This window comes from Xiphophorus couchianus, chromosome 20 (genome assembly GCF_001444195.1).
Source record: "Xiphophorus couchianus chromosome 20, X_couchianus-1.0, whole genome shotgun sequence".
Classification (NCBI taxonomy): domain Eukaryota; kingdom Metazoa; phylum Chordata; class Actinopteri; order Cyprinodontiformes; family Poeciliidae; genus Xiphophorus; species Xiphophorus couchianus.
The window spans coordinates 19,718,519-19,734,489 of NC_040247.1; the positions used below are offsets into that span (position 1 = coordinate 19,718,519).

The 15,971-nt window shown below is 38.8% G+C and overlaps 2 protein-coding genes across 2 annotated transcripts; one reads left to right on the top strand and one right to left on the bottom strand.

Moving 5' to 3' along the window:
• Positions 1 to 1,154: 1,154 nt before the first annotated feature.
• On the top strand, positions 1,155 to 9,102 carry nelfcd (negative elongation factor complex member C/D). The gene is made up of 15 exons (XM_028004190.1): positions 1,155 to 1,360; positions 2,166 to 2,275; positions 3,216 to 3,325; positions 3,436 to 3,545; positions 3,883 to 3,990; positions 4,178 to 4,330; positions 5,533 to 5,663; positions 5,853 to 6,018; positions 6,108 to 6,242; positions 6,443 to 6,582; positions 6,871 to 6,985; positions 7,061 to 7,156; positions 7,227 to 7,367; positions 8,143 to 8,272; positions 8,371 to 9,102. The coding sequence occupies exons 1-15, from the start codon at positions 1,304 to 1,306 to the stop codon at positions 8,403 to 8,405; spliced, it is 1,737 nt and encodes a 578-aa protein (XP_027859991.1). The 5' UTR covers positions 1,155 to 1,303; the 3' UTR covers positions 8,406 to 9,102.
• ctsz (cathepsin Z) lies at positions 8,716 to 14,710 on the bottom strand. The gene is made up of 6 exons (XM_028004204.1): positions 14,436 to 14,710; positions 12,202 to 12,365; positions 11,301 to 11,480; positions 11,071 to 11,221; positions 9,933 to 10,095; positions 8,716 to 9,324 (listed from the first exon to the last, which is right to left on the bottom strand). Exons 1-6 carry the CDS (start codon positions 14,561 to 14,563, stop codon positions 9,199 to 9,201), a joined length of 912 nt encoding a protein of 303 aa, XP_027860005.1. The 5' UTR covers positions 14,564 to 14,710; the 3' UTR covers positions 8,716 to 9,198.
• Positions 14,711 to 15,971: the final 1,261 nt, after the last annotated feature.

The window sequence follows — 15,971 nt, forward strand, 5'->3', positions numbered from 1 at the left end:
ACTGTGGAAATAAATGCAGAGAGATAATTAACAAAAGCACATAATTGTTGTATCCCTAACAATCAATTTGACGTTTTTTATTTTAACTTTATTTTTTCAGAAAACAAATCCATTGAGACTAACAAGGACATCCTGCAAAACAAAAGTGTAGCACTGTGTAAGGTGCAAACAAGCCATTACATTTACAAAGCAACACAGTATTTAAGTTATTTATAGTATCAATGTGTCGAGCAATAATTGCAACTAAAGCATTTTTAAAAATATACTTTTTTACGGTCAGGAACCTCTAATGCATGCGTTTGTTTCTATGGTGTATCAATGTTTTAACATGACAGAACCATTTCTTTCCACCATTGCCAACTAAACTGAAGGAGGATCAATTTGGAAAATTTCAGCAGGCATGTTATGAAAGGAAACACTTCTCTCCCACCATGACAAATATTTGACTTTTAACTGGAACCACATGCTTTAGTGAGATTAAGCTTAGATTTCACTATTTGGCAACAAACATTCCAGCCTGGACTTGTGTAAAACAAAGGATGAAGATGTGGGGGGAAATCACCTCATCCCTCTTGGTTCATATGGTGGCAGGTCAGAGGTCACAGGCCTGTTTCTCTTCTAACGGCTTTAGGAACCTTGTTTGAGTGACAGCTCAAAGATCCCCTGAAATACCTGGACATTTTGAATAAACACTAATCAAGACAGGTCATGGTTGTGACTGTAAACCATCTTAGGGAAAAATCTGCAGAGTGATTAAAACAGAAGAGACTATAAACAAGGACTGTGTAGAGGGAAATGGGCAAATGAAACTGGGTAAAGTGCTGTCCTGGTAAGAGGGTAGTACAAATTGAGTATTTTTTTTATTGAGTATTTTTTTTATTATAAATTATTTCTTTTAACATGAGATTTTCTTCCCAGGAATAAATGTACTGAAAGGTCAGCGTTTTCTAAATGCCCCAATTACTAACTACTACAGTAAGATTTGTTAAAATATTGCCAACATATTTAAAATTTCATTACATTTTTTTTTTAGGAATTTAAAGTTAATAATGGTTAAAATAAATGTGTGTAACTGAACCCCAAGGACAACTAGTATCAAGTTATGACATTAACTTGAGCCCACTGAGCCTGTCAGTCTGTACTCGGGGAAAAGGCTCGGTCCGCATCTGTCGTCACCATGTCGCCATCTTCCTCCAGTTGTTGTTAGCTTACTTGCTAAGGAGGCTATATTTATCACCAGCATTTACCAGTCGCAGCTGGGTCAGTGTAGGTTGGCGCAGCGTGTCATTTTCTTCCCGTCGCCATGGACGATGAATATTACGGAGGGGCAGGAGACTGGGAGAGCGCGGAGGGGCCGCTGGTGAGAGCGGGACTTGTTGCTGTTCAGCTTTTGTGACCGTTAGTTAGCATTAGCTCGGTTAGCTGGCTAACTCAATACACGGAGCTTTATCCCGGTTAACTTCTCAGATTTTACTTGTTCCCGTCAGCTTTCTGGGATATTTATGTGATCACATTACATCAAAATCAGTTGTATCCAGTTTAAGGGTTTAATAAATGTAAAATTATAATAATACAGAGCATTTATATTAGCTGAAAACAGTTGCTTCAGTTTGTAATTGACAAAAAAAACCTATGGCATTTATATTCAGTAACTGCCTTAACGTTTCATCCTGAATTGCGTATCAGCTATGCATACTCTGATCAAAGTGTAAGCACGCAGTTTTAAAGCTGTATATATTTGCATCTTGCACCTTATCATTAATGTGCAAAGGCATCACTTTTAAGTTTCGTTAATGGGTAGAATAGAATAGAATAGAATAGAATAGAAGTACTTTATTTATCCCAACAGGGAAATTACTTCGCAGTTACAGCAGCATAGAGACAAGACACAATAACAACTACCACTGAGTAGTAGTTGTCTATAAATTGTAAAAATATGAAATGCTGTTAATATAAAAGCAACTTAAGAGCAGTCCTTGCAAAGATTCAAAAAAAAAAAAGCAGATATGTATATGTAAATATATGTACAGCAAGTGTGCCATAGTGCAGTTGTGCAAAATCGGACTGATTAGTGCAGAACAATGATTTAGAAAGAAAGCGAGATATGTTGAGTGAACTCTCCAGGCTTTTAGCTCCTTTTAGAGGCGTATCATTGAATCTTTCAGGAGGATGGGTACGATGAGGAAAATGATGGGAAAGTTCAGGAGGACTGTCTGCTGAAATTCTCCAGCAGGGACTACATCATGGAGCCTGCAATATTCAACACCCTCAAAAGGTGAGGTTCTTCTTTAAAATACCGCACAGGTTTAACCCTTGTGCGTCTCTCACACACACCCACAAATCACTGCTGTTACATCCTCACACAACAATATTCATCAGCTTTTTTCATAAAAACTTCAGCTCTCCTCAGAACTACCACATATATTTCCAAGTGAGTCAAAATGCTTTAGCCTACGACTGGAAAAAGCTTCATACAGTAAACATGTATATCACTACTTTTATTTAAATTTAAAAGGCTTACTTTACATTTGCATGAATTTATAGTGTAACTGTAGTGAGATTTACATTTTGTTTGACCCAATAATTTGTCCAGTGGACACAAATGCTAATACAGATAAAACCTTGACATACACAAAACCCTGAGCACCTCCACTTTCACACAGCTGCTATTATTTATTATATGACGAAAATAACTGTGCGTGTTTGATTTGGCAATAAATGATTGTTGTAAATATTTAAACTGGCCAGAAGGGGGCGCAATTTATCTATGTTTGCGACATTTAATAAACCTACACACAGTGAGATGAGAAAGCATTTACCCCTTAACAGACTAGACAGATTTTGACTTTTTCTCACAGTTAAATGTGACAAGATAGCTTGAGGAAATTCAAAAAATAGTTTTCAAATAAAAAGAGAAAAGCTATTCAAGGAAATCTAGCCCTATCTGAAGATTTAATTGTATTTCTTGGTATATAACTAGTTACCTCTTGCCCATATGAAAGGCACAACCAGTTACTACGTTTAGTGTACTAGTAACTTTTCACATAACACCAGGTTGTTTTGGATAACTGTTTTCCTCTAATAAATGAAATGTCTTTGTATTTACTCTGGTTATTTTTGTCTGATGTTGCTAATAGTTTGATCTGCAACATTTAGATGTGATCAAAAAAGCAAAAACATGAGAAGTATTAAAAGCCCTGCTGCTGCTGTTGCAGATATTTCCAAGCAGGCGGCTCTCCAGAACACGTCATCCAGCTTCTCTCTGAGAACTACTCTGCCGTTGCACAGACTGTTAATCTGCTGGCAGAGTGGCTCATTCAGATGGGTGAGTAAAGAAACACAGGAAAACTAGCAAGGAAACGCCTTATCATGTTTATATTGTGGAGTGTATCGATGTTTTGTTACTTATCTGTCAGCTGTTTCGTTGGGGTTCAGGTGTAGAACCGGCTCAGGTCCAAGAGCGAGTAGAAAACCACCTTAAGAGTCTCCTGATAAAGCACTTTGACCCCCAGAAAGCCGACTCCATCTTCACGGTTGAGGGAGAGGTGGGTGTTATGAGCAGGAAGGAGCAGATTCATTACATTTCAGTCCCTGTTAGAACTGCATATCAAATTGCAATCATTATCTTATGTCATCTAATATTTAAAATGTCCCTCGTTTGCTGTCTGCAAAATAATATATTTCACCAGAAGGATGGATACTTCCATTAAAATTGTCCAAAACCTAACAGAAAGTTTTAATGATTTCATAATGATGGAACAGGTTTTTATTGCTGCCTCACATCCCCATCATAATGTTTCCCATATTGCATATTCTCCCAGTATCTCACAGCTCTAGTCCGTACAAACCAGTCCAGATTTATACCCTCTGATTTGTTTTTAGACTCCAGCTTGGCTCGAGCAGATGATAGCACACACAACATGGAGGGATCTCTTCTACAAGCTGGCAGAGGCTCACCCCGACTGCCTGATGCTCAACTTCACTGTAAAGGTACAGTTATATATTTTCTACTTTGATTTGATCTAAAATGATTTACATTAGATGAACCAGTTATTTCTTCTGATATCCTGCTGCACTCAGTTTTAGTCAATTCCTGTGTGTCCACAAATAAAATGATGTGTAGGTTGGTGACTGAAGAAGCATCTTCATATTTTGTGCTTTTTTGTTTCTTGTTCAGCTCATTTCTGATGCAGGCTATCAGGGAGAGATCACCAGTGTTTCCACAGCGTGTCAGCAGCTGGAGGTTTTCTCCCGGGTGCTGAGGACGTCTTTAGCCACGCTGCTGGACGGAGGAGAAGAAAACCTAGAGAAGAACCTGCCAGAGTTTGCTGTGAGCCTTTCTTGTGTTCCTGTTTTACTTATAGGTGAAGGCAAAGTTGATATTTCTAAAAAATAAAAATAAAAATACTAAAAGCATAGTTCCTCTGATCAGGCAACAGCTTAAACTTTTGAACTCGGCTGTCGGGCCAAATTTAAGGAAGTTGGATTTTGTTTTCAACCAATCAGCATCTCCTGAATGTCACACAAAACAACTTGTCCAAAACATTCATTGCTTCAGAAATATTTCTAATCCAAGAAGGTTTGTGTCTAAACAGAAACTTCAGATGGTTATGTATCATTTTATTTTCACTTATGGAGGCTCTTTCATCGGTAGAAAAGACTTGGACTTAAAAAGACTTAAAAACAGAGGTGGGTAGAATACCCAAAGATAGTACTCAAGTGAGAGTAGCACTACTTCAACGAATTTATTCTCAAGTAAAAGTAGAAACTAGCCATCCACAGAATTACTTAAGAGTAAAAAATTATTTGGTATAAAGTACTAAGTAACTGGTCAAATTATCACTTATTTAGTATTTAAAAATTACATCATCAGATGAACCAAAATATAAATTTGAATGAACATTTTGGTATTTTAAGGATGAAAATGACAATAATTTATACAAGTAACAAAAAATGACAGTCTGGCAAAAGAAAGTCTTTCGAAATTAGTTACTTTCAATAAAAACATTGTAGTAAACTTTAACAAAAACTGCAGGTCTGAGTCTTTGTCCTGTAATTCTTTGATTAAAACATGTTTGAATGACCAGTTTTTCTCATAACAGTTTGGATTCTTATAAAAAGCATCTGAACATATTCCTGTCCACACATGATTTTTTTTTTTTTAAAGATTTTTAATTTTTTTTTACTTTTCATATTTTATTTTTGATGTTATCTTTGACAAACATGTTTATCACACATATTGTATCTCTAGAAAGGGTTGTAAATGAATTTGACCATTTCTGTAGTTTGAAATAAATTGTATCCTATTGACAAGAACACAATTTTTTAAGAGCTTTTAGCTGACAATATATTAACTACATAGATTATTAACTGAAGAACGATGCATCTCTCGTGTTCATTTTCTATTTTTTGAGGAAAAGTGCTGAAAAGTTCAAAGAAAACCACAGAAAGCCTGATTTACATCAACTTTGTAAATGGAAAGAGCTCATTTGGAAACTATAATCTTTTATGTTCTTCTTCTGTCTTCTGCAGAAAATGGTGTGTCATGGTGAGCACACGTACCTCTTTGCCCAGGCCATGATGTCCATCCTGGCTCAGGAGGAGCAGGGCGGCTCCGCTGTTCGTAGGATCAGCCAGGAGGTCCAGAAGTCGGCACATCAGAGGTACGGCTGCCTCGTAATTTAGCGAAAGTTACAGAGCGAGGGTTAACAAGGTTCCCATCTAAACTGAATTAGATGGAAGAGACAAAAATCTAATAATTAACTCTCTAGAAATCTACCCTTGTGCTTTTGTTGTAGCCGGGTTGTTTGTGATAAGTGTCAGTAATAACCCTGATGCTGTGTCTGTCACAGGGGTCATGATGCCAGTCAAATAACCCTTGCTCTTGGTACGGCAGCAGCCTACCCTCGAGCCTGCCAGGCTTTGGGTGCCATGTTGTCTAAAGGAGCCCTGAATCCTGCCGACATCACGGTTCTCTTCAAGATGTTCAGCAGCATGGACCCTCCTCCTGTGGAGCTGGTAGAGGAGATGAAGCCTCTCTGATTCTGTTTCCATCCACTGCATCCTTGCGTTGCTGCTGATAACCGAACCTCTGCTCCCGTCTGTAGATCAGGGTGCCCGCCTTTCTGGACCTTTTCATGCAGTCACTTTTTAAGCCTGGATCAAAAATTAATCAGGACCATAAACACAAATACATCCACATCTTGGCTTATGCTGCCAGTGTGGTTGAGACGTGGAAGAAGGTACAGAATATAACGACGCTCTTTGCACACTGTATCTATTATTAGCAAATCACTAACATTGATGTAGTTTCTAGAATACACCTTGGACTGTTGGGTATTTTATCTGATTTTATATTCTAGACCGACACAAATCATCACATATTTCTAAACTGGAATGAAAAGGCCAAATGTTTTAAAAACATACTTTGTTTCAATACCAGAACAAGAGAGTCAACATCAATAAAGAGGAGTTGAAGACAACATCCAAGGCCATTGAGACCGTGCACAACCTCTGCTGTAATGAGAACAAAGGAGCGACGGAGCTGGTGGCTGAACTCGGCACGTTATACCAATGCATCCGGTGAGTCAGACACAGAGACATTTACACTAAAAACTGAACAAAAGGTATTTGGTAAGGTTTTATGTTTTTGCAGTGATGGAAAAAAGAAATTTTTTTCTTTTAGTTTTTCTAGATTCTATTTGTTAAAAGAATAATGACTTCAGAAAAACTAAAAGGGCTTTTTTACATTTATTTATATTAAATTTAATTCTCCTCTGGTCCACATACCAATCTGGGTTTTTCTCTAGTGTCATGAACCTCTCTTCCCGCCTCTCTGTGGTTCTACTGGTGATAATTCCTGTTGTGCAGGTTTCCAGTGGTTGCCATGGGAGTTTTAAAGTGGGTGGACTGGACCGTCTCAGAGCCCCGCTACTTCCAGCTGCAAACAGACCACACCCCGGTCCATTTAGCCCTTCTAGACGAGGTATGACGGCGTTAACAGGTGGAAGTGTTGGCTCTTTAAAGATGAAGTCTAAGCAGCAAATGTTGTTGGGCTCAGATCTGCACGTGCCACCAGCTGCTGCACCCGCAGGTCCTGCAGCTGCTCATCAAGCTCTTTGAGACGGAGCACTCTCAGCTGGACGTCATGGAGCAGGTGGGCCTCTCAGACTTTGTCCCGCTTGTTGCTTCTCTGAATCCTCAGTGATATTTTACTTCACTTGCAGCTGGAGCTGAAGAAGACTCTGCTGGACCGAATGGTTCACCTCCTGAGCCGCGGCTACGTCCTGCCGGTCGTCAGCTACATCCGCAAGTGTCTGGAGAAACTCAACACGGACATCTCCCTCATTCGATACTTTGTCACTGAGGTAACCTGTTGATCCTGGGTTGAAACAGAAAGAAATGCACTGCTGCTACTATAATGCATTAATACTTTGGTCAGATTCTGTGAATCATGTAAAAGGATACAGTGCTTTGCAATAGTATTAACACGCTTTTTAGGTTTCTCATTTTGAGAAACTTGTTTAGATTCCCTTTATTTATTTTGTGGCAGTGGTCTGCATTAATCTACAACAGAGTATTAGGGCCAGGCTTAGAAAAAAAAAAACTATAAGAATAAAGTAAAAAATAATGACAATAAAGTTGTAATGATGTCATAATATTACTTGCACAATCGTTTCAAAATCCTGCTACTGAAAATCTGATGCTGATGTGTTAACAGATTATTTCTACATTAGTAAAACTAATACTTTCACAAGATGTTCAATATTCTTCAGTTCTAATAATGTTACTACTTTATTCTGGTAATATGAGTTTATTCTCATAATTTATTATTTTTTTGTTAGTCTGGCATTAATACTTCACACTAATCCCCTTTAATGAGATCAGGTGCTGATGTTTTATTTTTATAAACTTGAAAGTGCAGAGTGCAGTTGTATTCATCTGCTAAATTTATTCTTATTTTTATAGCAGTTTTTGTATTCTGATATTTATGGAACATTTTAAATTAGAAATAAATTAACAGTAATACAATCAATGCTAAACACTTAAAGGAGTGAGTAGAAATATTTTTTGTATGACTTTGTAAGAAAAAGGAGACCTGCTTTTTAATACAAAGTTCATCCTGGAGCGTTTCTCTTCAAGGTGCTGGATGTGATCGCGCCTCCATACACGTCGGTCTTCGTGCAGCTCTTCTTGCCCATCCTGGAGAACGACAGCATCGCAGGAACGATCCGCACGGAGGGAGAACACGACCCGGTCGCCGAGTTCATTGGTAAAAGCCGACGGATTAAAATGAGTCCCAGAAGTCAATTAGGCCTTTTCTGTTTTAGCTTCCAGAAGCCTGACATGTGGATAACTTATTTTTTTCAGCTCATTGCAAGTCAAACTTCATTATGATTAACTGAAAACGATGCTGGAAAACCCGAAGGAGAGGCTTTCTGTGAGAATCCAGGGTTCAGCCTGATCTCAGCTCAGACTTTGAGGAGGTACGAACAGATGTTTCTGAAGACGCAGCTCAATATTTTGTTTTTTTTTTCCCCTACATGTATATTTTATTTTCCATATTTTATCAAGCTTCATGCTTTTTCACAATAAAAATGCTTGAGTATTTTTGTGATCCATTACATTTTTCCACTAAAAACCCAAATATAGAAAATCTTCCACTTATGCTGGAAAAAAATTAATTAATTGTGTAAACCAATAATTCCCATAGACTGAAGTAACCTCTCTGTTTATTGATATTGTTTGAAACAAAGAATATTGGTGTGCTGGATTGCTCAACATAAAGTAGCATAATTTCTAGTTTGACATTAAGTCCTAATAAGGCACATTAAAAGTTGCATTTCCTGTAGTGCAATAATCAGAAAACAAAGACATTCAGTGCTGCTTTGCTTTGGATTCGTCACAAATAAAAAACGTTGTGTGTAAAGTCTTTCATGCACAGATAAATGGCTGTTCAAACATCAAAATTTCTCTAGAGGACAGATGCATCAAACCCTCCAATTAAAAATCATTTAAGTCTCAGAATTTCAGCCTGCAGAAAATCTCCACTACAGCAAATCTTCAGACCTCAGCATAATTTTTTAAAAATATATGTAAAAATTTTTTTAATCCCTTTTTGTTTTTGTACAAGCATATAAAAGTTTCCCTTCACCACTATGATAGGAAGACAACAGTATTGCGTGACCCGGAGCTCGTCTAGAGGTAATCTTTGGGGACGATGGGATCTCCGTACATGCAGTCCTCCTCCAGCGCCAGGTTGTACTTGCTGCCACTTCCTCCTTTGTAAGCGCTGGTCACAATCCTCAGCCAACCCCGCTCACCCTGAGGAGAGGCAAAAGATTACCGAGAATGAATGACTGATATATAAATATATATATACATACATAAAACCACAACAGCCAAGCTTGTGTGTGCATATTACTGCCGATTCAATGCAAACGCACTTTGTCACCATCTAGTGGTCAGAGTTATAATTAAAACCTACTTTTAGTATTTTCCAAAATAGAAAAAAAGGAGTCTCTCTATTTTAGTGTTTGTTGACCAGAAATTTTTTATTTATTTTAACATAATTGTTAAAATAAGATAGAAGCAGTAATGGGTTAAACACTACAATCCAAATTATTGTAATCCGGGATATTTTTAAACTTCAACAAGTAACAAAATACTACATTTATGATTTTAGACAGAACTTTGTTCCAAAACAGATTTAGCAGATTTTTAATCTATGATTTTCCAGTATAAATTTCTTTTTTCCTCTTTAAAACTGCTGATGGACTTTGCAAGGAATTCACTAAAGTGAATCGAGTTTAAATTACCGCCATTCAAGAAGAAAGAAATGATGCATCAGCAACTGCAGATCACAGTAGCTTAGATTTACATCAAATTTAACAATAATGGAAAATAATGAATCTCCTCTGCTGAGGACTCACCCACGGCTCGCCCCAGGAGTTGCGGACGACCCAGTATTCGACCCCGTCCTCGAAGCCCCATCCCGCCACCGACACGATGTGGTTGATGAACGCTACCTCCTGGTACTCGGAGTAGATGCCTCCGCTGTACGCGTCCAGCTTGTCTGTGGCCATAATCCCACAACTGAAGAACATGAAAACATCTCGGGTCACTTCCTGTTTCTGCTTAAAGACACATATGAACTGGAACAAGAACAAAAACTAGGATACAAAAACAAATCAGGAAGACATTGGTGAGTTCCTGGTACACGTTCTTCATCAACATACAAGACATTTTATCAATGGTATTTATATCAATGTAAATGTTTTGTAACATCTCACTCTCCATTTGGTGATCTATGTTGTCCAATGAGATTGCAGTCAGTTACAGTATTATGCAAATGTTTCATAGTTTATATGATTACTGAAATAATACCCTCAAACCATTTTGTTTTAAAAGGGATCTTAAGTTGTTCTTTGGGTTTTTAACAGGTTCTCCTGTTTATTTCCATCGCTTAGATTATTCAACACCCATCTGTGGTTCTTGATAACTTTCGGATCTAAACTTAATGGAAAGCAGAAAACCTGAGCAGACTGTAGGTGAGCAAGTGCATAAAAACACAAAGTAGTGCGTAGCTGTTGAAAGAAAAAAAGATACAAGCTGATTTTCTGACTGAAATCAGCATCATGATTCGGCTCGACATAAGAAACTTTGCTGGGTGATAATTGTCCCAGAAATTATTGCAATAAACAATAATATTGTTATTCGAGGCGATTTTTAAGTAAATGCAGTAGAAATGGCATAATAACGCAAGAACACATTCTCAAAGATCAATAAACTTTTAGTGCTGGAACTGGAAGACATTTTAATTATCCAAAGTAATAAAAGTAAACCACAAAACAAGTAAAATGGACATTTAAGTCTCTAAACTAAATTGTACTTTAAAAAAGGGGCTAGTTGAGACCAAAGCATGAGACTGAAGACTTTTGTCATCTAGTTTTTGGTAGAAAGAGAGAAAAAATGAAAATTATTTTGCTCATTTTACCATGCGATTAATTTATTTGTTGATTATTGCGACAGGCCTAATCAGATCTCCACTGAATTTTAACCTGAACCAACCTGATTGGTCCTCTGGCATAAATCTCGGCCATCATCTTCTCTCTCCCGCTGACGGAGCCATAGTCCCCAACCTTCCACATGGTGTAGTTCTTGACGATGTTGCACTGTCCGAAGGTGGTGCAGGTGCCGCACTGGTTGAAGAGCTTGCAATCTTTCGGGTCACACAGAGAGCATGTTGATGTCTTGATGCGTGAACATAGCCATCGCTCCACATGCAGTGGCGGTCTTACCCTGGTCTTTTGCCTGGTAGTTGTTGCAGGTTTCATCTGGGATGCCGTGAGAGTTCGCATACTCCCAAACTCCGCTGTGATCGCCACCGTGGCAAGAGCCCGCGTTGCCGCAGTCGATCACATGCTGCACAGAGAGGTAAGCGGAAGGCCACGCTCCTTTTCTCTTGATGTTGATCCGATCTAAAGGGGGGAAATAATGCGTTAAAGCTGCAGGATGTTACTTTTACTAAAATGTGTTTTTCCATATCTATTAAAACCGTCAACATTTTCGTGACAGCATGGTTATGAGACAAATAACCTGTGGAAAAAGAAAAGTGCTACTATTGCGATCTACAAAAATCCACCACTCATGGTCAAAAACAACCAATCAGAGCCAGGGGGAGGATCTTAGTGCTGTCAATAAACCATGTGTATTCTGCTCAAAGTGCTAATGATGTAAAAACAACTCACCATTGCAGAAAATTTTATCTGCCATCATCGGTGGCTATGCTAACTAGCCTTAGCGTTGGTGGCAGGCTATGTTGTGGTAAACCAGCTGCAGCTTAGCAAAGAGCAAGTGAGGGGGGGGGGGGTGAGCATGAGAGTGATCAGTTGTTTCAAACAGAGTGGTGTGTTTCTATAGTAAGTACTGGGAGAAGAGCTCATTTTTTACATTATACTGTCACAACATAGTTTTAACAAATATGTAAAAAAAAAAAAAACAACATTGTTATAGAAGTTACATTCTGCAGCTTTCAAGAGCAGCAGAAACAACAACCATAACAGGTTTCTGTTCATTCCGTCTCTAAGAGGAAATGAAACTTCCACATACATGTAAAAATACATTCCAGCCTTGTGATGATGACGCCACAACCACTTAGCGTCTAAAAGCTCGTGATAGCTGGATCATGCTGACTCATACCTGCCATGGCGCTGGTGCTGCCATGCGCCCAGCAGGAGCCGCAGTACTGCGGGATGTGCTGGTTGCGAGTCGTGCTGACGAAGTTGGTCCCGTTGACGTTCCTCCAGTCCCACACCTTGGGCAGGTCAGAGATGTTCAGGTACTCATGGGGCCGAGGACCGGTTCTGGAAACAGAGAGGAACCCGTCAACGTTCTGCTCATTTTTACCAATTTATCTTAGTGTTGATGCAATCTATACATTAATTGAGCAAAATTACAACTTTATACTACCAAAGAGAGCATTTAAATCCACAATAGCCCCATTTCTAATCATACTACAATCATTGTACGTGAGCTACTTTCTTAGTTAACATGTCAAGGTTACTTTTCACGCTTCTGTTTCACTTATTTATTAGAAAATAACTCAAACACTTACAAGCTGCAGAAGGACACAATTCTCTGCTTCTCAAGCATGCTAAACACACACACACACACACACCACATCCAAAAGTAAAAGAAACCCAACGGGTAGATCTGCACAGCTAAAATTACCAGTTTGTACTAATATTAATTTCAGGAAACAGAAACGCTGAGGAGATAACAGCCAGCTCCAGTAACGTGTGGAACTGTAGAGCTGCAGCGTTTCAATCCTAAACTGTGACTCCTGCATGAATCCTGTACTGAACAATACACAAGAACAAAAAGAGAATCCCTTTTTGCATATAGGTTGTAAAAATGTTCTTACTCAATTATAAATAATCTGTAATTGGTGTAAAGTATTGCAATAGGTGTTGTTTTAATGTGTGCTAATTTAAGGAGGTCTTGATGCAAAATGCCTTAAATACATAAATCAAGGTTTTCTCCAGAAAACCTCTCAAGCCTGGCGGCTGGGTGTTGGGCGGTCGTTCATCCAGCGGCTCGTCGTGTTTTTGAGTTAAAAAAATGATTAAAGTTGACAGGAAATATGAAAATATCACATGATAATTACGGTAAGTGTTATTGGAAGACTGGAAGATTAATACCTGAACACCAACTAGAAAATCTTAAAAATGCAAACATTAAAAAAAAAAAAAAAAAGCTAAACCTGGTGGGGGCACAAGTAAGGTCTGGTGGCCCAGGTGAAATGAAAGTAGCTAGAAAGGTTCGGAAATGTCGTTAACAAATGATGTGCTCTGAAATTTTCAGGTAGACAGCGGAGCTGACCGACTACTGTACAGTATAACTTTATAAAACACAGTGGATCAACACAGTGAGATGGTAGTGCTCCCCGAAATCACTGTGAAAACGTTCTCAACCTAAAATAACTTCTAATCTGTGGCTCTCCACTCTTCCTCCAGACAATGTAGACTTTATTTAAAAACTAAACTGCAGGATTTACTTTAAAAAGTGAACTTTGGACCTCTGGGCAATGGACCAGTCCAAGTAAGTTGCTTTTGTCCATTTCATGGATACATCTAAGTGTTGTGGTGTTGAACCTCTGACTCCAGCTGCAGTCAACACATTTTGAACACGAGCTTTGCGTTAAATTTCTGTCAAAGCTACGGCTTTTTTTTAAATGGGTTTTCCTTCCACTCAATTTTCCATTCAACCTAATTTGTAGACATTTTGTGGCTTACCCTCCCTCCTATAAGAATTTCAATAGAAATAAGCCATCAATCAAAATTTGCAAAAGCAAACATTTGAAATATCTTCACCAGGGTTTTAATGAATCTTTGTGGTTTTGAACTGAATCACTAAAACCCAAAGAACATTTTGATGAAATTCCAGTTTACAGGGAAACACCTGGGGAAAATACCTCCCATAACCTTTACAGCCAGGTTTCCTCTTTCCAGATTGTAGTCCAGTAACTTCCTCGGTCTGAACCGGACCGAACCTCGTGATCTGCGGTTGAACGTTGACGATGATCAGCCAGTTTTACTGCATCTGTTCACTCAAACTGGCAGGAAGAAAACGAAACTAAAACCTCCTCACTTCACACACGGGCTCATTTTAGGGTCACTTCATGTGAATTTTGTCCACTTAAAAACAATAATGTGTTTTAAAAAGTGAAGTTAATCCCGTATAACGAAGTTATTTTGTTACATAGCTGCTGCTGCTGCTATCTCCGATCAGATTAGCTAGCGGCTCACATTGAAGCTAAACCACAACCGACGGTGTTGGATAAGTAAGAAAAAAGTTTTGTTTTTTTTTTTAACCGACTTTAATTATTCTAACTTTTATAGGTAGTGAAAAAAAAAAAAGCAGCGACACTTTACCTCAAGCCGAAGTTGTTTTTCCTCGGTGTTCGGACAAAACACGGATGGTTCTGGTTGAAAAACAGTCCGGCGGACACAGCCGAGACAACGACCGAGAGCAGGACGCAAACCGCGGCGGTCCGAGCCATGTCCGGCAGCTTTCTGTCTCACCGGGGCGGAGAGGACGGGTTAAATGGACCCTGCGGCGGCGGAGACGAGCTGGACGCTGACGGGTTGGTGGGGAAGGTCCGCGGTGATCAGCAGCCGGTGTGCCGAGATTTGGGTCACATGACCGAGGCGGGCCACATGTTGGACCTGCAGATCACTAGTTGCACAAAAACAACGTGACTGGGCGCATTCATAAAGAGCACAAAAAACACGGTTATTAAATGAAACGCGACTGGCAGCAGCAATAACTATTCAGAAAGTTTAGAATAGATGCGGAATAAACAGGTCAGGTGGTGAAACGAGCAGCGAGAAGCTGCACTTCAGTTCAATTCAAGTTCAGAACTACTTCACTGAGCCCACAAGGAAATTAAATGCTATTGTTATTAGTATTAATTTAAAATTATTCAAAGAGTTATTGTAGATGGTGATGGTTGTGATCTCCTATAGCAGTCTGTATTACAGCAAATTTGAAGAAGCCTCTGACTAAAGAGGCTCTGCTTTTCTAAGACTACACTCACACTGCAGACCTTAATGGTCAATTCGGATTTTTTGTGAAATCTTTTCTTTCTTTTTTAAAATTCTTAGTGCAGCTGTTTTTTTTGTTGGTTTTTTTGCATTGTCGTTCACATTTCCAAATATGCAATTTATATGTGATCTGTTTGAACTGTGTCAGGCATGCGCAGTAGGGGACGGAGAAGGGTCACATTGTGAATATGCTAAGTGTTTGTGAAGATGGACGGAATCTTGTGATTTTGTGAGTTGTTGTCTAACTGGAGTCAGCACATTAACAACTTAATCCACATTATTGTCCACTGTACTTGCTGTGTTTCTTCCCACTTAAGCTTCAGGACACAGAACAGTGACACTCTCAACAACAGACTTATAGAAGATCTGGTTGTAAAGTTAAAAATAGAATAGAAATATTGAAAGCATGCACAGATTTAAAAAAAAAAAGAAGAAATAAAATAACAACAAATCACTTACAGAATGGTCAAAATGACACCTTAAAAACACGTACTTATTAAAAATTAAAATTCTGAGAAGTAAGCAACCGAACAGAATCATTTAAAAAAATAAAAATTTGTTGGTGTGTTTGTGCATTAAAAAAAATCAGGTTACTTGCAAGACTATAAAAAAAGAACTACATATATAAATGAGGAGTTTGTTGGGTGTAGCTGGGAGGAAGGATCTGCAGTCACGCTTCATAGTGCAGCCACAGCTTCATGCATGGAGTGGGAGACATTGTCCATCAGTGATGTTATTTTATCTGTCCAGAGCTGATGAGCTTTTCTTACAGCTTCCTCTCAGCTGTCGATAAGCTGCTGCTGCAACAAACCACAGAGGTTCCCAAAGATTTTCTGGGCCCCCTATGGATCACAATAAAATCCC